This window comes from Pelodiscus sinensis, chromosome 2 (genome assembly GCF_049634645.1).
Source record: "Pelodiscus sinensis isolate JC-2024 chromosome 2, ASM4963464v1, whole genome shotgun sequence".
In the NCBI taxonomy this organism is placed as follows: Eukaryota; Metazoa; Chordata; order Testudines; family Trionychidae; genus Pelodiscus; species Pelodiscus sinensis.
Genome location: NC_134712.1, coordinates 31921504 through 31946388, shown reverse-complemented (window position 1 = coordinate 31946388; position 24885 = coordinate 31921504). Strand labels below are relative to the sequence as shown.

General features: G+C 40.0%; 1 protein-coding gene across 5 annotated transcripts in view; it reads left to right on the top strand.

The window, feature by feature from the left end:
- The window catches only part of ZFPM2 (zinc finger protein, FOG family member 2), a 569933-nt gene that overhangs the window by 263005 nt on the left and 282043 nt on the right, over positions 1-24885 (top strand). Inside the window, exons 3-4 of one of the 5 annotated variants that reach the window (XM_075920229.1) lie at positions 16389-16554; positions 16660-16702. The exons of the other annotated variants lie outside the window; for them this stretch is intronic. Of the exons in view, the coding sequence (XP_075776344.1) occupies positions 16498-16554; positions 16660-16702 (100 nt within the window). The 5' untranslated portion in view covers positions 16389-16497. The remainder of the gene's footprint in view (positions 1-16388; positions 16555-16659; positions 16703-24885) is intronic. 5 annotated transcript variants of the gene reach the window in all.

Genomic DNA, 24885 nt, shown 5'->3' with positions numbered 1-24885 from the left:
TATGAATACTCAGTGAAACAAGTGTATATCAGCGTACTACCATTGACTTAGCTTTGATTTAGCTCTGGTTGTAGCTCTTATTTACATGAACTGAAGATCTAATGCAGTATTCTAAAAAACAGTTTGTCCAGAATCACCACTGAGGCTAAACAGCCACTTTAAATATAAAGTCAGTCCTCTTATGCATTTTTCTATATTTATTTTCTTCAACTGGGCTCAAAATCTCTGACAAATACCTGGGAAGTGTTTCTGATTTCCCCACTTTTCACCAGTCATGAGCCACAGTGTGGTAGAATGGGAGTAAAAGGTTAAGTGCAATAATATCCTATGAACTTGGAGCATCTTATTTTGAATACAAGACAGATATAAAAGAGGAAATAGCCATATGCATTTCCTGGGCCTTGTTCTATTCTAACAAACACAGAATTTTCATCATCATAGTTCTACTAAGTTGAGTGAAGTTATTCTCACATACACCAGTATAAAAAGGAAGAGAATCAGTCATAAGATGAACAATAGTGCGGGTATTGCATTTTGAACTATCAGTACAAAAGGTACATTTGCTCACAATTTATCATGTCATTTCATAATTTTACTTTCAGGCTATGTCTACATTACACATTCTTGTGCAAGAAGATATGCAAATGAGGCATGGTGATGAATATTGCCGTGCCTCATTTGCATACGTAATGAACCGCCATTTTGCACAAGGGGCTTTTGCATAACATGGAGCAGCCTACACTGCTCCTTCTTGTGAAAAAACCCCTCTTCCATAAGAGCCGTTCTGCCTGAAAATAACCCGCAGAACCGCTCTTGCGCAAAAGCTCCTTGCGCAAAAATGGCAGCTCATTTGCATATCTTCTTGTGCAAAAATGCACAGTCTGGACATAGCCTCAGAGAATAACCTCAGTTTATAAAATCACACGTCTTACTTTATTATCTTGTAGACTGTACAATATAGGCAATTTTACATTTCTGAGCTACTAAAACAGTAGATATTTTACTGACATGAGTATATTTCTCTGATTGGATTTTTCTACGTAACTAAATTGCCATATTCCGATATGATAAAATATTTCTCTAAAGCACAATGCAATTTGGTAGACTATTAAAAACCAATGGATATTAGTTCTATGTAGCAGCGCATTATCAAAAAGCGGTAGTATTGTTATTTTCAGTATAGTTTTTAAGGGTAATTTCTTTTCTATGGAGGAAGTGGTGCCAGAAAATAATATTACCATTTAAATGTTTTGAATCACTGTAATTATAATATAGATGTATTACATCAGCTACTTTTGAAACATAGGATAGTGGTGACATGAGTACAGTTAGGAGATAATGCACAAGAGTTTACACAGTTAACTAACCTGGAAACAATGGTAATTACATAGTAATTATTTAGCTACCAATTAACTTGGTATGTTATTTTGTGATAACTGTTTTTTAGATCTATGCTGATCTTAGACCAGGTTTTACAATCAACGTGGACCAAAGTGGAATAGAAAAGCTTTGGAATAGATTGACCCAAATGTCCTGGGATCAGTTTGTGGAACATGGCAGTTATATCTTTTATCTTATATTAAAGACTTGAAAGAAATTACTGCCAAGTTCAATCTAACCTGAATCAAAAATGGCAGAACTTCCTTTAGTCAAGTAAACTTTGCAGATATATATAACCATCAATTTATGTCTCCCTTTCAATCTTTTTTATTTCCCTTTGTTCTCACCACTGAAAAAGCGCATTAATTTGTCCCTTTAAAATACAGGAGGTACATCTTGGATTTAAAATAAAATATTTCTATTTATCATTTTTAGTACTGTGCTATGCATTACTATAGAGAATATCCTAGCAAATAGGTACTCAAAGCATGCATTTTGTGTACATAGTTTCTAATTGTGCTCTGTCTTACTGTTTCTTAACTCATTTTAAAATGACCTTTCTGTGATATTTTTATAACTCTCACAATACAACATGTTATCTCTGGTCACTCCGACTTTGTCTGCAATAGAGACCTTGTAGTGGCACAGTTGTACCATTGCAGTTGTGCCACTGTAAATTCTCCTGTGCTGCCACTCTATGCCAGTGAAAGAGAACTTTCTTGCTGGAAATAATTACATCACCTCCATCAAGTGGTGAAGGCTGTGTCTAAGGAATTATCTTATGCTAACATAGTGCTGTCTACACTGGTGCTTCTGTCAATTAAATTTGTGTCTATCTGGTTTTTTTCCACATTCCTAATGGACAAAAAATGTAACAATAGAAGTACTTGCATAACCTAAGAGCGTGACCCAAAGGGCTTTCAATCAAGCCCAATTCAGTACAAAAGTCTTTTAAAGGAAAACTTTTTGAATTTTTGGAAGGAGTTCCCAAAATCATGTAAAGAATAGAAAGAAGCAGATGTGAAAACAATGGTACTTCACTCTCCCTTTACTTTAGTAAACATGGGAAATTACAAAAGTAAAAGAGGATATGGAGATTTTTTGTAATATTGTGGGTGATTGTGAAAGCACATTTCTGTTAGAGATGTGAATAGTTAATCTGTGCATTTTACCAGGTGATGCTTGCCAGTTATGGTTAACTGACAGCCTAGCTAGGCCAGCAGAGTGGTGCGGCGGACCCATCCAGGTCGGAGCAGCTTATCGCACTGTGGATAGGAGGTGCTTCAGCATTGCCAGAGCAGCCTGGGTTGGGGAGACAATGTCTGTCCCCCATGCCTCACCTTTTAAGCAGTTAACTGGTTAAACATAATGTTTAACCTGTTAACTGATTAAACAGGATTTCACATCCCTAATTTCTACCCATAGCAGATTTATTTAGAAAGGACAAGACATTAACAAATAGAAACCTTTAGTAATTGTGAAAGTACTTCACTAGCTGTAGCTGCTCAACCTAGTTTTATTTTGTGCAGTTGACACACAAAATAGCCCTTAAAACAGATCCTGTTGCCCATGGCAATATTATGGGGTATTTATGTAAGAATAATCTGCAAATTCATGTGTCAAAATAATTAATTTAAAACAATCTCTTTTAATAGCAATTAAGCTTCTCTTGTTTTTCCTCCACCTGTTTTTATTAGAAACTAAATATACTAAATGTTTTCTAAATAGAATTTCTTATTGAATCCCAGAGTATGTCTGACCTCATTGGCTGAATAAATGCATTAATACTAACAACAGAAGAACATTAAATATGGTATTACTAGAAGAGTGTGCATGACCTGAATGTCCCAGTGAGACATGTTTTATAAAGTTCACTTGTATTCGTATCATTCATGAAACTTTCCTCTCTACTCAGTACTTCCCACCAATTTGTGTGCATTCAACAATTAATACTAAGGGGATAATGTGGTCTTTTGGGGTATGTCTAAACTACATGCCTCCGTCGACAGAGGCATGTAGATTAGCCAGATCGGCAGAGGGAAATGAAGCCGTGATTAAAATAATCGCGGCTTCATTTAAATTTAAATGGCTGCCCCGCTCTGCCGATCAGCTGTTTGTCGGCAGATCAGGGCAGTCTGGACGCGACGCGCCGACAAAGAAGCCTTTCTTGATCGGCACAGGTAAACCTGGTTTCACGAGGCATACCTGTGCCGATCAAGAAAGGCTTCTTTGTCGGCGCGTCGCGTCCAGACTGCCCCGATCTGCCGACAAACAGCTGATCGGCAGAGCGGGGCAGCCATTTAAATTTAAATGAAGCCGCAATTATTTTAATCGCGGCTTCATTTCCCTCTGCCGAACTGGCTAATCTACATGCCTCCGTCGACGGAGGCATGTAGTTTAGACATACCCTTGATGTCCAATGGCAGAGGGCACAGGTATACGTAAGGGTATCAGGTTCACTCAAATGGGGTTATGTAAGGTTTCTAATAAAAACCTCTGGCACAATCATCATCATAATCATTACAATATGCCATAGATAATATGTGGCAAACTATCCATCCATCCATCCATCCATCCATCCATCCATCCATCCTAAAGATTGTGCTCTCTGTGCATGTGACCTAAAGCAGGTCACCAAAAGGTGATCCATGTACTCTTGTCAGGACAAAGAGGAAGATACATTTATCCCACTTTGATTGGTCATGTACAGATTGAATATTGTATGGTTAATAATGGATGCCCATTCACAGTCTGAGTAAAATGCTAATGCTATTGTGGGGACTGCAGGAAAAAGCAAAACAGCAGGACTTAGAAGACAATGGGCATGGGGTACTTTAATCACCCTGACATCTGTTGGGAGACCAATACAGCAGTGTACAGACAATACAGGAAGTTTTTGGAGAATGTTGGGGATAACTTCCTGATACAAGAGCTGAAGGAACTGACCAGGGGCCGTGCACAGCTTGACCTGCTGCTCACAAACATGGAGGAATTAGTAGCGGAAATAGATGTAGGTAGTAGCATGGGAAGCAGTGATTATGAGATGGTAGATTTCAGGATTCTGACCAAAGGAATAAAGGAGAGCAGTAAAATACACACCCTGTACTACAGACAAGCAGACTTTGACTCCCTCAGAGAACGGATGGGCAGGATCCCCTGGGATGCTATCCTGAAAGGGAAAGAAGTCCAGGAGAGCTGTGAGTATTTTAAATAAGCCATATTAAAGGCACAGGAAGAAACCATCCTGATGCATAGTAAGTAAAGCAAATATGGTAAGCGACCAGATTGGCTTACCGGGAAAATCCTTGGTGAGCTTAATCACAAAAAGGAAGCTTACAAGAAGTGGAAACTTGGACAGAGGGCTAGGGAAGAGTATAAATATATTGCTCGAGAATGCAGGGGAGTAATCAGGAAGGCGAAAGCAAAATTGGAATTGCAACTGGCAAGGAATGTGAAGGGTAACAAGAAAGGTTTCCATGCATGTTAGCAATAAAAGGGTGATCAGAAACAGTGTGGGGGGCCCTTACTGGATATGGGGGGAGGGTAACCTAGTGACAGATGATGTGGGAGAAGCTGAATGGTTTTTGCTTAATGATTTTTTTTGCCTATGTCTTCACAGACAAGGTCAGCTCCCAGACTACTGCACTAGAGAACGCAGTGTGGGAAGGAGGTGAGCAGCCCTAGGTGGAGAAAGAACAGGTTAAGAACTATTTAGAAAAGCTTAACATACACAAATCCATGGATCCGTATTTAATGCATCTGAGGGTACTGAGGTAGTTGGCAAATGTCACTGCAGAGCCTTTGGCCAATATATTTGAAAACTCGTGGCGATTGGGAGAGATCCCGGATGATTGGAAAAAGGCAAATTTAGCTCCCATCTTTAAAAAAGGGAAGAAGGACAATCAAGGGAACTATAGACCAGTCAGCCTTACCTCAGTCCCCGGAAAAATCATGGAGGGAATCCTCAAGAAATCCATTTTGAAGCACTTGGAAGAGGAGAAAGTGATCAGGAACAGTCAGCATGGATTCACGAAGGGCAAGTCATGCCTGACCAATCTGCAAAAGCGGCAAGGAGTCCTGTGGCACCTTATAGACTAACCGAAGTGTTGGAGCATAAGCTTTCGTGGGCAAAGACCCACTTTGTCAGATGCATGTGAGTCTTTGCCCATGAAAGCTTATGCTCTAACACTTCAGTTAGTCTGTAATGTGCCACTAGACTCCCTGTCGCTTTTGCAGATTCAGACTAACACAGCTACCCCTCTGATACCTGACCAATCTGATTAGCTTCTACGATGCTGTAACTGGCTCTGTGGACATGGGGAAGTCAGTGGATGTGATATACCTTGACTTTAGCAAAGCTTTTGATACAGTTTCCTACAATATTCTTGGCAGCAAGTTACGGAAATATGGATTGATAAACGGACTGTAGGTTGGATAAAAGCTGGCTGGATTGTTGGGCCCAACGGGTAGTGATCCATGGCTCAATGTCAGGTCGGAGGTCGGTTTCAAACAATGTGCCCCAAGGATCATTTCTAGGACCAGTTTTGTTCAACATCTTTATTAGTGACCTGGATGAGGGGATGAATTGCACTTTCAGCAAATTAGTGGATGACACTAAGCTAGGGGTAGAGGTAGTGACTTTGGAGGGCTGGGATAGGGTCCAGAGTGACCTAGACAGATTAGAGGATTGGGCCAAAAGAAATCTGATGAGGTTCAACAAGGACAAGTACAGAGTCCTGCAATTGGGATGGAAGAATCCCAAGCATTGTTACAAACTGGGGACCGACTGGCTAAGTAGCAGTTTGGAAAAAAATGACCTGGGGATTACAGTGGATGAGAAGCTGGATATGAGTCAACAGTGTGCTCTTGTAGCCAAGAAGGCTAATGGCATATTAGGGTTCATTAGAAGGACCATTTCTAGCAGATCTAGAGAAGTGATTATTCCCCTTTATTCTGCAGTGGTGTGGCCACATCTGGAGTACTGTATCCAGTTTGGATCCCCAGTACAGAAAGGATCTGGACCCATTGGAGAGGGTCCAGTGGAGGGCAACCAAAATGATTAGGGGGCTGGAGCACATGACCTATTACAAAAGGCTGAGGGATTTGGGATTATTTAGTCTATTTAGTTTAGAAGAAAAGAGTGAGAAGGGATTTGATAGCAGTCTTCAGATTTCTGAAGGGAGGTTCCAAAGAGGATGGAGAGGCTGTTTTAGTAGTTACAGATGGCAGAACAAGGAGCAATGGTCTCAAATTACAGTGGGGGAGATCTAGGTTGGATATTAGGAAAAACTATTTCACTAGGGGGGTGAAGTACTAGAATGGGTTACCTAGAGAGGTGGTGAAATCTCTACCTCTAGAGGTTTTTAAGTCTTGGCTTGACAAAGCCCTGGCTGAGATAATTTAGTTGGGATTGGTCCTGCTTTGGGCAGGGGGCTAGACTTGATGGCCTCCTGAGGTCTCTTCCCGTCCTGTGATTCTATAATATCTAGTGTTCAGGTGAACCTCCAGATATACCTTCAGTTTGTGAGGACATGTTGCCCAGGATATGATCTTATGAGAAGGGATCTCAGCTAAACTACAGGCAGTCCCCGAGTTACGCGGATCCGACTTATGTAGGATCCGCAGTTACGAACGGGGCCATTCCTCTCCCTGGTCTCCAGCAGACCAGGGAGAGGAAGCAAAGCAGCGGAACACGTGGGCAGCGGACAGGGCTGTCCGCTGCCCACACGCTCCGAGGCTTGGCTCTGCTTTGCCCCCGTCCCCCTGGTCTGCAGACCAGGGGGACGGGGGGGAGGGGCAAAGCAGAGCCAAGCCTCGGAGCGCGCGATCAGCTGACAGCCCAGACGCATCTGGGCTGTCAGCTGGCAGCGCACTCCGCGACTTGGCTCTGCTTCCTCCCCCCCCCCCCGGTCTGCAGACCAGGGGGACGGGGAACAAAGCAGAGCAAAGCCACAGAGCCCGAGGGCAGCAGGACAGCCACGGCGCGTCTGGGCTGTCCCGCTGCCCCCGTGCTCCATGACTTTGCTCCGGACACCTGTGGTACAACAGCTGGGGCGCTGCCAGTTGGTCCCGTAGCGCCGCTCAGGGCGCTACTGGACCAACCGGGCAGCACCCCAGCTGTTCTGCCCCAGGCGTCCTGATTCAGCCACTGCTGGTCAGATTCAGCAGCGGCTGAATCAGGACGCCTGGGGCAGAGCAGCTTGGGTGCTGCTGGGTTGGTCCAGTAGCGCCGAGGAGCGGCGGCGCTACTGGACCAACCCAGCAGCACCCCAGCTGCTCTGCCCCAGGCGTCCCCAAGTCAGCCGCTGCTGAAACTGACCAGTGGCTGACTACAGGAAGCCCCTGCCCCGGGCTTCCTGGAATCAGCTGCTGATCAGTTTCAGCAGCAGCTGACTTGGGGATGCCTGGGGTTCTTAAGTTGAATCTGTATGTAAGTCAGAACTGGCGTCCAGATTCAGCCGCTGTTGAAACTGATCAGTTTCAGCAGCGGCTGAATCTGGACACCAGTTCCGACTTACATACAGATTCAACTTAAGAACAAACCTACAGTCCCTATCTTGTACGTAACCCGGGGACTGCCTGTACTTGAAAATACTGAGGAAAGGTTTTGGAGTATGCTATCTGTCAGACATTTGCAGAATATCTTTTAGTTAAGTTTAGGCTTTAGAAAGCATGTTATGATTTTGTTTTATTTGTAATGATTTGTTCATAATATTCTAATTTTCTGTCACTTGAATCTCTTTTCTTTGAAAAAACTTACCGTTGCTGTCACTGGGTATATCTACACTAGCCCCCTAGTTCGCACTAGAGTGGCTAATGTAGGCATTCAAACTTGCAAATGAAGTCTCATTGCATGAGGAGTAACAGTTAATCCGAACTAGGGACTTAGTTCGGATTAACTTCTGACTGCCGCGTGTAGCCGTGGGCAGTCAGTTCGAACTAAGGGAATTTAAAAATGGTGCCTGCCTGGGAACATGCAAATGAAGCCCGGGATATTTAAATCCCGGGCTTCATTTGCAAGTTTGAATGCCTACATTAGCCACCCTAGTTCGAACTAGGGGGCTAGTATAGAAATACCCACTGTAATTACTGTGTGTTAAGTGGAATAGAGATCTTGAAGTAAGTGTTCCAAGCTGGTGTATTCTTTCCGTTTGGTGTAGTGAATCTTACCATTTTGAGTGCTTAGTGAAATAAGACAGAGCTCTCCAGAGAGGTGCTATGTGTACTCGGGGGTTGGGATGTGTCTTAATCTGTATAGAAAGAGCGAGTAATGCCGAGGTTTGGAAAGCAGTACTTGCAATACCAAAGAGTGGTGGATTTAAGGAGATGACCCATAGGAAGAACAAACAGGACTTCAACTCAGTAAAGGCAGGTGATGTCCACAGGGATGATTAATCTATGTGTCAGCTGAAATCTTTGGTATGTGGTGAGACATCCATAAATGGTGCCAGTTAGCACTAAAGATTCACTAAAGAATTAGGCTGCAGCAACCAGCTCAAGTCACTTAAACCAAGGAAATATCTGTTCTTTGAGGTTTCCTTTTTTAATGAAGTGCAGCATATAGTTGTATTATAGTCATCATACCCTTATATGTAGTCAAAGGAAAAGTAATGCCTCTTTGAAATTCCCACTAGTCTAGTCATCCAGAACTTACCCACATGACAATTAAAAAATGCATATTTGGATATTGCTTTTGCTGAATGAACACCAGGCAGTGAAAGCAGTGATTTTGCTGTGCTTGATGTTAAGAAGAGAGAGGAAAGATCCCCAGATAGAAATACAAAATGTCAGAGTCCAGGATGTTTTTGTGGCTATCAAGAAATACTTTGTTTTAGCAGTCTTTCTCTGTAACATATTACACTTTCTTTTCAGGGCTGTGTTTAGTAATGAAATACTTTAAACTGACTGAAGTGCCTTTCTTCAGTAGTGCAGGATTTTTCTCTACATCAGTTTTAGATGGTATCTGTGATCAAAGGGACATATACTGTTCATATGCTTCCTCTGTACTTCAGAACTAGGGGTGACCTGGAGGGTGCATGACTGCCCTTGCGTGGTTGCCTGGAAACTTTGGTCCACACAAGTGTCAACTTTCTTTCATTGCTATAAAGGAAGACTGAGCCTTACAGAGAGATTTAGTCTTAGAGAAAAAAGGTCCTTGTGTGTTTTAAAACAAGTGTCTCACCAGGAGATAATGGTAGAGCTGTGGGTTATAAATGATGCATTTTGTTCACTTCGCCTTGATAATGGCACAAGGGAAAAAAAGTTCATCGCTCTCTTATCAAAATACTGTGACATTTCTCCTTCAACTGTAAAATTTCCTATCACATTTCTCTGCTGCAACAGCAACTAAATTTACTCAATTCTAAAGACTACATAATCTCTCATCAAATGGTACCTTTTTATTCTTTTTTTCCCCCCTCCACCACCTAAAGTTTAAAGAGAACCACTAAGGTAGCTAAAATCAGTGCCTATTTTTTTCAATAAAATTGGGTTTATTTTTAAGGAGTTTATTGGTTATTTAGTACCCACTGTGTCTTATAAATTATTCTTCTTGCCCAACCAAGGATGATTTATCATTTTTTTACATCTCATTAGACTAAGCACATTAATTATCATTGCTCTTTGATTTAGAATGTAGTAAGTAAAGAATCTTTTTCAAGTTTCAAGGTATGCATCTGCTGAAGACTCTAGGCCAATTATTCCAAAATAAAGTTTCTTTCTGAAAGTCTAATGTATTTCAGTAACTGCTGATTGCACTATGAGATATTGTACAATGGGAGATATTTTTGTCTTTGGAAGCAAATGTGTATTTCTAAAATTGGGTACAATTTCTGCAGTAAATGTATGTGTACATAAAAAGACACGCTCCTAGAATTTATATGTAAAGTGCTAAAAGTGTAATTCACCAAATGCACATTATTTATAAGGCTGAGGCAATGGGGAATGTATTGTGCAATTACAGGCATACTGTTCAGAACCTCTATGACTGCTATGGGCCTTTGAATCAGATCCCATATTTTTCTTTCTGATACAAACTGATCTCTTCTGCGTGACACCGGCATAAATTAATTCCAAGTGTAGCAGGAATAATTTACAAGCCTATGTAAATGTACAGTCACAAAAGACTTATCTGTGTACATGATTGTAAAAGTTAAAGGTAAAAGCAAAGATTTCCAGTTCCAAAATTTGTTTCTTTTGCACTTTAAAGGTATTTATTGTAATGATAATCAGAGGACTCAAATATCAGTATGTAAATTCTTAAATTGTCCAACCAAATCCATAAAATTGAAGCCCAAGCCAGTGTTTTATTCAAACCCCAAAAGTACAATATGGGAATGTCAAGGTAAACTGTACAAACTGTAAGGCTGCGTCTATACTGGCATGATTTTGCGCAAATACTTTTAATGGAAAAGTTTTTCTGTTAAAAGTATTTGCGCAAGAGAGCATCTACACTGGAATGTGCTTTTGCGCAAAAGCATCCGTGCTAGCGTAGAAGCTCTCTTGCGCAAGAAAGTTCCAATGGCCATTTGAGCCATCGGTCTTTCTCGCGCAAGAAATTAACGTTTCCTGTCTACACTGGCCTCTTGCGCAAGAATATTTGCTCAAGAGGGCTTATCCCAGAGTGGGAGTATTTGTGCAAGAAGCAAATACTGATTTCGTACATTAGAACATCAGTGTTCTTGCACAAATACTCGTGGCCAGTATTTGTGGCAAGATTGGGCGCAAAAGCAGCCGCTTTTGTGCAAAATATTGCCAATGTAGACACAGCCTAAATCCGTACACTGTTAGAACTAAATAAAAATGTAACTAGAAAGATTTAAACTGGTAATATTTATAAAATACAGAGATAAATATCTCAATCAAAGTAACATTTCTGAGGGAAAAAATCACAACTTGGTGTGCAAATTTTGTTCAGCTGAACAGCTGTTTGCAGTGGACAGGAAGCACTTATAGGGAGGGGGAAGAGCTGATGAGAAGGACTCGACAGCAAGTGGGAATCACTAGGAGGGAGCAACTGATCAATGGGGCCACTGGTGGGTGTTGAGCACCCACTGGTTTTTTTCCCAAAGTGCTCTCCAAACTTAGAGCAGCTATACAGTCAGCACTTATACCTAATGTCATGGCTCAAAAGCCTGTTCTTCAAATAAAGCTTTTACTGAAAAAAGTTTGGTACTAATAGTAAAATTGGGTCTCCATAACTAAGCATGACAAACTATTTCCAGAATTATTCCTCCAAAACATCTAGGGAATATGTGAGCTCTCTGCAGGATTCAGGGCTATGTATTCCAATAATTAATTTATCCAGCAAACAAAGTAACTCACACTATCTTGACCTAGTACAGGATATAGTATTATTGTAGCCATGTCAGTCCCAGGATATTGTGGATGAGGTAATGTCTTTTATTGGACCAACTTCTGTTAGTCAGATAGACAAGCTTTCAAGCTTATACAGAGCTTGTCATCAAGCCTGGGAATTGTACACAGAGTATCATAGCTAAATACAAGGTGGAACAGATTGTTTAAAATAAGTAATTAACACATTTTCCAAGGGGTCATTCAAGATAAAATGGTCCATTAACACCTCTCCATTCATATGGAATAGAGGGGAAAATACGGTATGTGGGAGTGGGTTATAGATTGTTTAAATGAGACATAATACCATTGTCTGTATTAAGTCCATGACTTTTAGTGTATGGCAAAGTTAAGTATTTAAACTTTGAAGGTGTTGTACAGATTTCCATTGAGGATGAAAACTGAGAGATCAAATGTGGAGAGCTTTGTGAAAAGTGATCACTCAAACATGATATTATATTGTATCTTGATCATTTTTCTGTGAGTTCATTCAAGAGAGTGGTGATTGTCTGGTTTCACCAATACAGTTGATTTGGGGGCATTTAGTGCATTTGATGTGATACACCATGTTGCCCAGAGCTAAGGAAGAGCTAGCTATATTTAAACTCTAAAACGTGTCTCTCTCACCAACAAATGTCAGTCCCATAACAGTTATTACCTCACACACCTTGTATCTCCAGTACCTGAGGACAGAGTTTAGCCACCTTCTGCACATCAAATACAAATATTTCCATTTCAACCTGACCCTTCCATATTTAATTGTTTCAAACCTAACTACAAAATCTAGTGGCTTGCAGGGGAAATTACGGGGGGAGAGAGTGCAGATACTGTAAAAAAACAATGAATGGTCTGGTAGCACTTTATAGACTAACAAAACATGTAGATGATATCATGAGCTTTTGTGGGCACAGCCCGCTTCTTCAGATGACTGGAGTTATGAGTAGGGGATTTGAAAACTTGAAATAAATAGGAGAAGGGAAAGGGGGGTAGGGGAGAGAAGAGAATGATGCTCTGTCTTCCACCCCCCTTCCTGTATTTTCTTTAAGTATCTCCTAGGCAATCTAGGCTAGTGAGTGGGATGCATAAGTGGCCCTCCTTCATCTCAGTGGGTTTCAAGATTACCATAACCAAGATGGTCTCCCTGGATAGGGTAGTTTTGCTAAGTAGGTGATTGCATACCTAGAATTTCTGGGATGTGCTAATTGAAATGTAGCAGTATTTTGGTTGGATGCAGAGGGAGCATATGACTCTCACAGTTAATGTTGTGTGCAGTCGGCATGCACTTCACTTCACATGTTCTTGCTTTATGTGTGTCACTTTAGTAATACCGACAGGAAAAAGAAACTATGCAGACAGAAGCCTGCAGAATCTGGCAACCCTCTGTGTGGGCAATGGTAAGCGACATGTTTCACTAGCCACATGAGAACTCCAATGGGCTCCATGGAGCCCTCGGCCTGTAGATTGCCTACCATTGTTTTATGGTATATACCATGACTATGGATGAGAAGGATGTGACAGGTTTTTAATGTTATGTATTTGTTTTGTCTATTATCATATGATATCATGTTGGAAGATGTGCTGTTCTTGCTCATGCACTTTTCAATATGTAGGCTTGTGGATGAATAATGCATTAGGTCATCTAACGATCTCATCTAAAAGAATACATTGATCCCATTGGTACTGGGACTAGTGATGTATTTTGTAAAGTTAACAGCTGTTTATTTTACATTGTCAATAATACTAGGTGGTTCTCACATTCTCTATTTGAGTTTTAATGTTAAGTATACAAATACTGATGTCAGTTGCCTCCACTAGGCTTGAGCTTAAAAACTTATGATCAGTGATGTAGCACATGAAAACATTCTCCACAAAAGTATGTTGTGAGTATTACTTGTGTATTTTAACATGTATTGTTAAAGAGGAATTTAAAAAGAAGTGACCATTCACAAGCCTCCCACTTTACCTGAAGTCATGATACATGACACAAAATTCTGCAATTTCTTTTTTCAACCTCAAAATCACAGCCACTCTTGGAGATGAATTTTCACTTAAAAAAATAGGACTATGTATGTTAACCTAATCTCTTTCTATACCATATTGTCATTTTGCAGGTATCTAAAAGGTTGTCACAAGGAGGAGGGAGAAAAATTGTTCTCCTTAGCCTCTGAGGATAGGACAAGAAACAATGGGCTTAAACTGCAGCAAGGGAGGTTTAGGCTGGACATTAGGAAAAAATTCCTAACTGTCAGGGTGGTTAAATACTGGAATAAGTTGCCTACGGAGGTTGTGGAATCTCCATCTCTGGAGATATTTAAGAGCAGGTTAGATAGACATCTATGAGGGACAGTCTGGATGGTACTGGGTCCTGCCATGAGGGCAGGGGACTGGACTCGATGATCTCTTGAGGTCCCTACCAGTTCTAGTGATCTATGATTCTATGATTTTCATGCCAATTTTTATGCTGACTAGTGCAGGAAAAAAAACAGTAATCACTTCTCAATACTAAAAGTGTGTACTTTAACATGTTTTCTAAAGGAAAGAAGTGTTAATAATGTGAAACTCCCAGTTCAAAATGAAAATTCAGGATGTATCCCAGAACTGTGGCAGATGTAGACAGCCTCATGCTCTAGTAATCTACTACTTGCTGATCCAGCAACACAATAGCTTGAGTCATCCTCAAGTCTGATTGCTCCAGTTCAGTCTAAATCTAAATACACTATCACACTTGTGAAAAACAGCTGCTTTAAATATGGTTCAAGCTTTGACAGAGGTGCTGAAGTTCATGGTATAGTGGAAAAGAAGTCAAACTAGCTTTGGCTTTCACTGGGGCTATTTCTAAACTACATGGCTCCATCAACGGAGCCATGTAAAATAGTTTATTCGGCATAGGCAAAGAAGCAGGGATTTAAATAATCCCCAATTCATTAAAATATACATGGCCACTGTGCAGAGCTGACAATCAGCTGATCTGGCACAATGGGGTAGTCTAGATGTGCCTTGTGAAACGAGGTCTACCGGAGCGGTCAACAAAGGCTTCCTTTGTTGACCGCGGCATGTCTAGACTACACTGCTGTGCCAGAACAGTTGATCGTCAGCACAGCGTGGTGGCCATGTTTCTTTTAATGACGTGGGGATTATTTAAATCCCTGCTTCTTTGCCTATGCCGAATAAACTATTTTACATGGCTCCGTCGACGGAGCCATGTAGTCTAGACATAGCCTGGGAGGCTTAAAGCTGGAGAAGAGAACAGCAATAAGTGTTGCTCTGAGGAAAGAGGTGAGATCCTTTGCACGCATTGATCTGCTAGAAGATCCTACCTGATTTCTCTCCTTATGTTCTACCACAGCTGTTGAGATTGTTGTGATACTTTTGCTGAAAGTCCCTAGGTAGGAAAATCTTAAGGCTGTGGAAGTATGCTAACAGTGGAAGGCCGTGCTGTATGGAGCTTACTGTCTTACTAGCTTTCCAGATCCCTAATCTTTTGACCTTCATAACACAGCATTATGTCAGTCTGTTTCCTCAGGCTTTTGTATAAGTTTCTTTTAGGGAATGTTAGGTAATTAATCATGGATAAATGTCTTTCAGTGGGAAATAGTTACTTAAAATATTGTTCAATACTCAAAGATTGATGGAGAAAAGGAAATAAATCTCGGGTTAATTGATTGCTTTTTCTGAGAGAATTACAAGATTAATGGATGAAATATATTTGGATTTTAGTAAAATAGTTGGTAAAATATCTCTCAAAATATTACTCTCCAAATTAGTTCAAGTTAACTTGGATATGAGCACTCACTCAAACTGAAATTTATCTATGGAACTGTAAGCAAATAATATTTAATACAATACAATTTATTGAACATTTGAGGCAATAATGAGCTGGGTATGACAAAAAAATAGAAACCATTGCAAGGACTATTGAAACTGAAGAATGATGTAAGGGGACATATAAAGGATACCTAAATAATAGAAAAATAAATTGAGATTCATCTTGGGAAAACACAGACTAAGCCATCTGGGGAAAAATGAAAAAAAAAAGCATCAGTTCTGTAAGAGACAAGAAATTGTAATGCATTCTGTCAGGAGGAGAAGAAAGCCAATCCAATTTTGGTGAGAATACAGTTGGCATAAGAATCATAACTCTACAGCTCTGGTGTGACCACATTATTCATTTTGTCCTTTATATGGCTTTATCTGATATCTTTCCATCACAAAAGTGATTAAGGAGACTGAGAGATTGAGTAAATAGTATAATGGCTAAAACTAGCCATTGCCTAAGTAATGCCTAGTTATTGGCCTACAGTATAGTCTCTAAAGTAAGGCTGTGAACCCCAAAGAAGATGAGGTTTGACAAAGACAAGGCATAGCTCTAGAAAGTGTTCTAGCCAACAATCCTGTATTGAGAGGTTAATGGAACAGATGACTTAGTAGATCTTTTCCTGGTCTAATTTCTGTGACCCCAACACATTTGAAAGGACAGAAGGTGGCACTAGAAAATCATGATCACCTGGATTTCAATTCACCTCTTTGGAAATAGTTGCACAGATTGGATATTGTCTCATTGCACAGCAAAAGGAAATATAGGAAATATATTACTCATTATATAACACTATAAATTGTTTATGCTTGAGATATATTTTGCATCCTTATTTGTGCAGAATCCAGCAGTCATGTGAGAGAGGTCAAAGTAGACGTTAACTTGAGGGATGCCTGCAGTTAGTTTCCTCTCTCCTCTGCGACTGCCAGGAAAATGGCAGAAGTACTAATATGGAAGGTACTGGAGAAAAACTACTGCATTTCTGCAGGGTGAACACAGTGGAACAGGTAATCACTTGCAAATCTTTATATGTTGTTGGTATTGTTGTTGAATGCATGTAAAGTAACCTTCTTGTACATGGAAATATAATTATTGCCTGTTCCATTTCACAGGACATGACCATCAGCATGTGCAAATTGATGCTGAGGATTGTAGGTAAGGTACTGACAACAGCAGGTCTACTTTAAAAGTTCATTCAATTCTAGATATATTACTGGTTTTAGGAGTTTCCCCCATTTCTAGTGCTAAACTGTGTAAATATCTCTTTAAGTGGAACATATAAGTGTGCCACTAAGCTTACATAGGTCTCTAGAGGAAACAGTTCAGCTTGTAGAGAGTTACTTATAGGTTTCAGCGTAGAAGGGACCCTTGTGATCATCTAGTCTGATCTCCTGTATAACACAGGTCATATATCCTACCCCAAATAATTCCTTGATTATATCCAATCTTGATTTAAAAATTGTCAGTGCCAGATAATCCACAATGACCTTGTTAGTTTAAAAATCTATACTTTATTTACAATCTAGTCAACTTTCAGCCACTGTGCTTTTCTCTGCAGAGTGAAGAGCTCATTATTACATGTCTAATCCCCCTATAAATACTTAAAGATTATAATCAAGTCACCCCTTAACCTCATTATTAAACTAAACCGGGGTTAGCAATACTTTTTGATGGGGGGAAAACACTGTAAGGATTTCGTAAGTGGTCAAGGTCCGCATTTTTTCATGACATTAATTGAGGGCATGCAGGGTCTGAGATGGAGGCTAGGAGGGAGCTGAAGGAATGGGATTGAGGTGCAGGAAGGGATGTGGGATCTGGGAGGAAATTTCGGTGTCAGAGGAGGTTGTGACCTGTGGCAGAGGACTGGGATGCTGGAGAAGAAGCAGGGTCCAAGAGGGAATGTGGGTGCAGGAGGGAGGGTATAGGATGAGTGTAGGAGAGAGTTCAGGGTCTGGGAGGGGGTTGTGACCAGGTGTGGAAGTGCAGGGATTTAGGTTGTGACTGGGGCAGGAGTTCAGGAATAGGTGCAGGGGTAAGATATTGGAGTGCAAAGACTGGGAGGGAGTTGTGATCTAGAGGAGTGTAGGAGTGGGTGCAAGGTCTGTGAGGAGTTATGGATGCATGAGACGGACGTGGAGGAAAGTTGCAGGAGGGAGTGTGGGGTCTGGGAGGAGGTTTGGGTGCAGGACTGGGAGTGCAGAAGGTTTAGGTTACATGGGGTAGAGGTGCAGGAGGAAGGAGTGGGTTCCCAGAGGCAGGCTCTAGTTAAGAAGCTCTTACTTAGGCAGCTCCTGGGCAGCAACCCAGCAGGTTCCTCAGCCAAGCTTTCCACCTGTCCCATCACCCACACGTGCTCAGGGCAGCCAGCTGCCAGGGTCATGTGTGCTTCTCTGAATGCAGTGAGCCTAGGGAAGAGGTACTTCAAGCACTGCCTGTTCTACAAACAGGCAGTTTCCATTGTCTGGATACTAGGCACCTGCCATTGTCTAGAAAGCCTCTTTGCCCCTCCCATCACTTTGTCATCAAAGCACATATGGCCCCTGTATCAGGCTTCTCAGAGCGATCTGTGGCAGCAGTGCAGGCAGGGAGCTTGGTTGAGGCTCCCAGTGGGCTATGGCCAGACCACTGGCCTCATTTTGCCTGCCCCTGAACCCATAGATCGAACTCCCTGAGTCTATTACTATAAGGCATATTTTCTAACCCTTTAATCATGTTTGTGACTGATCTCTAAACACTTGCCCATTTATCAACATCCTTCTTGGATTCCACAGGATTTCACTAGTGCCAGTATCAAATGTAAAAGAAAAATAACCTCTCAATTTATACCTGAGATTTCCCTATTTATGCATCCTAAGATGACATTAGCTTTTTTAGCCTCTAGGTGCTTATGTTCAGCTGATTGTTCACCATTTCCTCAGATCTTTTTCCAAATTCACTGCTTCCAATCTTATATATAGCCATAATCTTAAGTATAGCCATATGAAAATGCATATTGTTTGCTTGTGCCCATTTTACCAAGCAATGCAGATTGTTTTGAATCAATGACTAGTCTTCTTCATTATTTAATCACGCCCCCATTTTTCTGTCATCTGTAAACTTGATCAGTTGTGATTTTGTTTTCTTCCAAGTCATTGATAAAAATGTTAAATAGCATAGGATCAAGAACAGACCCTGTGACACCTCAGTAGAAAGATACATACTCAATGGTGATTCCCCATTAAGAGTTACAATTTGAAACCTATCAGATTGTCGACTTTTAATTCATTTAATGTGTGACACCAATTCAAATTCAAGTGTGTGTATGTGTGTGAGAGAGAGATACAGATATAGATATAGATATAGATATAGATATAAAACATGGTTGATTATACAGTTTAAGAATATTACGAGTCCTATTAAACTTACCAAACAAATTTGTAATCTCTTTTAAAAAGTCAGTTTGAAAGGATTTATATTTCATAAACACATATTGACTTTGCATTAATTACATTAGGCACCTTTATTTCTTTATTAATTTGTCTTGTATCAGCTGTTCCATTATCTTGCCTGTGAATGATGTTATATTGATAGGTGTATAATTAACAGCATCATCCTATTTATCCTTTCAAAAACTGGCACAACATTAGCTTTCTTCCAATCTTCCGGAACTCTTCCAGTGTTCTAAGACTTAAATCAGCGATAATAGTCCAGTAATATCCTCTGCCAGCTCCTTTAAAATTATTGGATGCAAGCTATCTAGACCTACTGATTTAAAAATTGTTTAGCATTTTTCACAGATACATGTAGAATGGAAAGTGCTATTGTCACCACATTTTGAGATTATATCATGTTTTTCCTCAAATACAGAACAGATTTATTTATTGAACACGTCTACCTTTTTTCTGCATTTTTATTGATAATTCTACCGTTTTGTTGGAGTTATGAACCAATATTATTGTCACATTTTTTTTGTTTCTACTACATGTAACAAAATTCTTTCTTATTATCCTTATATCTTCTGGTCATAGATTTTTCCTTTGCTTCCCTTATCATTGTTGTACTATTTCAATCTTCTGACTTATATTCATTACTATCAACTTTCTCCCATTTGTTATATATATTTTATTTGTAATAGCTGTCTTTTCTTCCATTCTAAACCACTGAGGTCTTTTTCTTAAATTGTGACTTTCGGAGTATCTAGTAAGGTGCTCTTAAATGATACCCAATTATCATTCATATTTTTTTATTAAATTCTTCATACAAGATGATTTGGCTTATTGTTTTCAGCTTTACGAAACTGGCCCTATAAAATATCATAGTAGTCTGAACTTTATTCTGCTTGCACTTTATACATGTGATTAAGTCATGATTATTTTTACCTAAGTTAACATTAATTTTTAGTTTTGTGATCTGTTCATCTTTAAAACAAGGTGTATTAAAAAAATTCCACCATTTTGGCGCTCACACTTTTTCAATCAGCAAATTATTTTTATAATGTTTAGAAATTCTGAGGAAGTTTTAGTACTAGTAGAATGAGACCTCCAGTATATATTACTCAGATCGAAGTCCCCCAGGTTTTTCTTTCTGACACATAGATAAGTGTGTAAGGAGGCAGTCCTCCTGTTCCCTAGTATGATTTGGTGGTTGGTAGCAGGCACCACCTTTAATACTCTTGCGTTATCAGTTAAGTCTATAAGCATTTAAGATCATTGTCTTCTGATTTGTCAGTAACACAGAAGCAGGGAATGCCCTCCCCTTTTGCCCATTCAGTCTTCCCTAAATAGATTATAACCATTGATTTTAACATTCCTATCATGTGGATCATCCCACTAGATTTCAATCATGCCAACAAGATCAAATTTATCCTACTAAATGAGCAGTTCTAAATCTTCTTGTCTGTTACCTAGTTTCCTGTCATCAATGTATAGGGAATTCAAGAATGTCTTCTCTTCATGTCCTTTGTTCTCTTGATTACTTTTATTCCCTACATCTTGTTTGTGTGCTGAGTGCTCATATATTCTCTATTTTTGCCCTTTTCTTTTGCTATTACTTAACCCTTTCCTGACTATTGTAGGCACCCTGTCCCTGAGGAGATTAGTCCCTTTTCTAATGAGATGGAGGCCATCCAATCTATACAATCTATTTCTCTCCTATAGAAAGTGAACTTCTGTTCTGTAGAATCAAAACTCTCTACTCTCCACTATTTACTTAGCCAGTGATTCACTTCCAGAGTTTTCAGCTTGCTGTCTCCCTTCACTTGTGGGACTGGAACCATGTCAGAGAAGATCACTTGGACATTCTTCAGCATGCTTCCAATTCCCATAGAGTCATCTATCCTCTGCAAGACATCCCATGATACCATGTCATTATGCTGATGTGGATCACCATCACTAACTCCTTCTCTGTTGGGGAACGGCGCGGTGCGGGGCGAACCCTCCATCTTTTTTCAGGGAGGCAGGAGAAGCCCTGTGCAGCTGCCTGCTAAAGGCCAGCTGGGGCTGCAAGCAGCAGCGGTGGACTTGGGAAAGCAGCAGGGCAGAGCAGCTCAGGTGCTGCCAGGTTGGTCCCGCAGCACCACTCAGCTGAGGGGCGGTGCTGTGGGACCAACCCGGCAGCACCCCAGCTGCTCTGCCCCGCCACTTCCCCAAGTCCGCCGCTGCCGCTTGCAGCTCCAGCTGGCCTGTCACTAGCAGCTGCGTGGGGCTTCCCCCGCCTCCCTGCAAAACGGCGGAGGATTCGCCCCTCGCAGCGCCGTTCCCCACCACCCCCACTCCCCTGCAGACCCATCACAGCTCTCCTGCCAGAGTACCTCCTGATAATCTGGCATATCCAATAATCCGGCACTCCCTGGGTCCCAAAGGTGCCGGATTATCAGAAGTCTACTGTACATCAGACCAAAGCAGAATCTGGTCCTTACCATTTAAATATTCTTCAAAAACACACTTGTTTCCAAACAAATGAATCCCATTGACCTCTCTAGATTACTTCCATCCATTCAATGTGAGGTGGAATTGCAGTCAGAGACCCTAATGTAGCAAATGAATGTAATTTAAAATACACAGAAAAAATTGCTACAAATACTGGAAAACACTTTGGGTTTTATAATTTAAAGATGAATATGGTAATTGCTGATGTTTATTTCTATCCACATGAAATGTGCTATCCGTGAACTAATCTTTAGGGCTACTTCACCCACCCTTCCCATTCTCCAAATGCCTTGTCAAAACACACCTCCGCTGTAAGTCTTACAGAAATTTAGCAAACTAATAATAGCTAGATTGAAGGATGATTGTGTTCAGGATAGCTGATATTTCTTGATTTTTTAAAAAAAAATATTAAATGATTCCAAGCGAACCATCTACATTAGGTACTTGTAGAACCTAATCCAAACCTATTGAAGACAGTGGGAGTTTTAACATTGACTGATGTGAGGAGTAGCCTTATATTTAACTTTTATATAGATGTGTGATGTTACTACATACATACTCCTCCTATCCTCTTTTCCTTTCATTATTTTGTAGTCCCCACTTGTGATTCTTGGTTTAATTTTGCCTGAACACTGCTTGAAGCAGTATCTTCATATTTCTTCCTACCGGTTTGTGCTAGAACCAAAGGACCTCAAAATTGTAGTCTTTGGAGCTTTGGAACTATAAGTAATTAACAATGTTTACTGAGCTGTACATATCTATTTTAGATATGTAGACTAGATTACCTAGAGATTTCAGTTCAGTAGCCAAAATATTCTTCATGAAGTACTAATGCATGAAACACAAATGAAAATAACTGTCTGTTTACTTTTACATGTTTAAACAAAGTTTTTTTGTTAAATAAAATGATAAAATGGCTTGTATGACAGGTTGTGTTTTTTCAGTTTTGTTAACAGTCTGCTTAAGGCTTTGTCATTTGTTTTTGCCCATTTTATTCAGTGAATACAGCTCTAGCCACAGCTCCGGATGCCAAATGTGTCTATTAGCCTATGCAAATAAATTTTACAGTTCTACTTGTGATATATCAGAGTTATGCATTCTGTCCACACTTCTCTGCATGAATCCTGATAAAACTGACAACAAATAGTCATGTCTACACATATGAAGGGGCTTAAGAAGGCATGTCGCCACCCATCAGAGTTGAAGAACATTTATACATATGTTCTCATTATTCTTTCTCAAAATAATGGGTTACGAGCTGTTTGGCAGAAACAAACACAAGAATATGCTTTCCAGTCTGTTACAAATGCTTTTTGGGCCAAGAGCTGCAACTATTTTTTTCATGATACATCTGATAAACTCTGAAATACACAAATATATTGAGTCTAATTTTAGCCCTCCAAAATCAAGTACCTATTAAGATACAAATATCCAGGGCCATATCTGGTGAGATGATGCCTACTCTGGATGTACAACATCAACAAGAAGTATTGGCATGTCATCTTCCAGCATATCTAACATTCACTCTATTATTTGGAAACAAAAATGAACAGCACATATTAATGGATCAAGCACATTCTAATTCAGGGGTAGGAAAATACCAGCCCACAGGCTGGATCTGGTCTGCCAGGATTAGCCCCCGCTGGGCATACCCACTACTGTATATTCCTGTGCCTCCTCAAGTATGGAGGATCATAGTTTCTGTTGATCATGGCTTGCCGTTCCCAGCCAATGGGAGTTAGAGTTACCCATACTTCCGGGGTTCCGATAAATATATGGGCTAAACCCTAGTGAACCAATGCCATTTTATTGCCTGCCCATGATCTAATCTCTATTTTTTTCAAGGTTGATTTCATTGTAACAGTGCAGTATGTGCAAAAAAAAAAAAAAAAAAAAATACACCTTGACATTCAGTTTGAGGACTTGCATAATGTTGTAGCAAATTCTGATTGAAACAGAAAAAAATTGTGAAGGATACTGAGGACACATGGGGAAAGTTTCCAATATGTTACTCTACAACTGGCAATCTTCCCACACCATGAGTAATGAATGTAGGTGGGCCAGCTGCCCCTAAGGCTAGATTAGGAGACTCTGAACAGCTACAGGACAGCTCATTTTAAGATGTATGAATAATCTCATTATCATGCACTTCCAAGGATTCCATATGTCCTGTACCATAGTGGAACTATAAAACCAATTCACCAACTAAAACATTAATAGCTTGTCTAATGAATGTAGTTGTCATGCTTTTTTTTAGCCCACTCATAATTGTCACCTGTTCAGCCTTCAGATTGTGGTCGGTAACCAATGAAAGGTGGAGATGGTTGCATGTTGGTTTAATTTAACTTTCTCTGAGTACAAAACAGTTTATGAAAAAAGTGAGAAAATATAAATTATAGTCACTGTTTTATGTCATCAATGCAACAACAAATTCTTTCCATTTAATCAAAACTATATAATTGTCACATTAAGGCATATGTTTGAAAAGTGTAAACTTGGATAAACCATTTTTAGTGACTCATAGCAGTCAGGACTAGGACGAAGTAAACACCATACACAATACACGGGTCAAAAAGAAAGCTAAGTGTCAGATCATGTCAGATCATTGTCATTAGATGCAATAATTCTATCTGCCATCGTTCTGGTTGCTGTACAGGTTATGAAGTGAACAAATCAGATGTGGAAAACTTTGGGAATCTCACTATATTGTAGACAGGTCCCTGAATACCTCTTTTGTGTTTTTGTCAGAACTCCATCTTGGCTGTATTAAACCTTCATCAGAATATGAATGAATGAGTGCAGAAGTGAATAAGTATTGCTCATAAAACTCTATAGGCCTTCAAAATGTTTGGCTAAATCACAATTTCTGAAGAGTATAAATATATCACCTCAGCTTAGTTCTTTGCAACATCTGGACCAAACATCAATTATAGGCACCAAGAGTGTATGTTCTAAATTCTGTATCTCTTGTTTACATGTAATTTAGGGATAAAATATTCTTGTTTGCACATATTCCTCTAGTCTGGTTCACATAAATAGAGAATGAACGATTCTATGAAAAACATGGCAATAGAAGTTACTTTATGCTACTTGACATCCATTTTCTAAATATATTACATGTTTTAGGCTTCAAAATTCTTCATGTCCTGAATTGATTTATAATATTTTGCCAGGACCACATGGATCAAGCAAAACATGGATCATCAGTGTCATCATATTACATAAATTTTTGTGGCATGTGTATTCATGAATTCAGGTAGCACAACATCAGTGACCCAGATTAGTGTATATAGTCTTCCTTTGATGACCATCCAAATCCATCCACTTGTCTTAATCTGCTCATATATTTAACATCACAAAGATGTCATATAATAAATTTCATTCTAACCTTTCTTTATATATAGCACAGGATGTCATATCCTTTTTTTATTG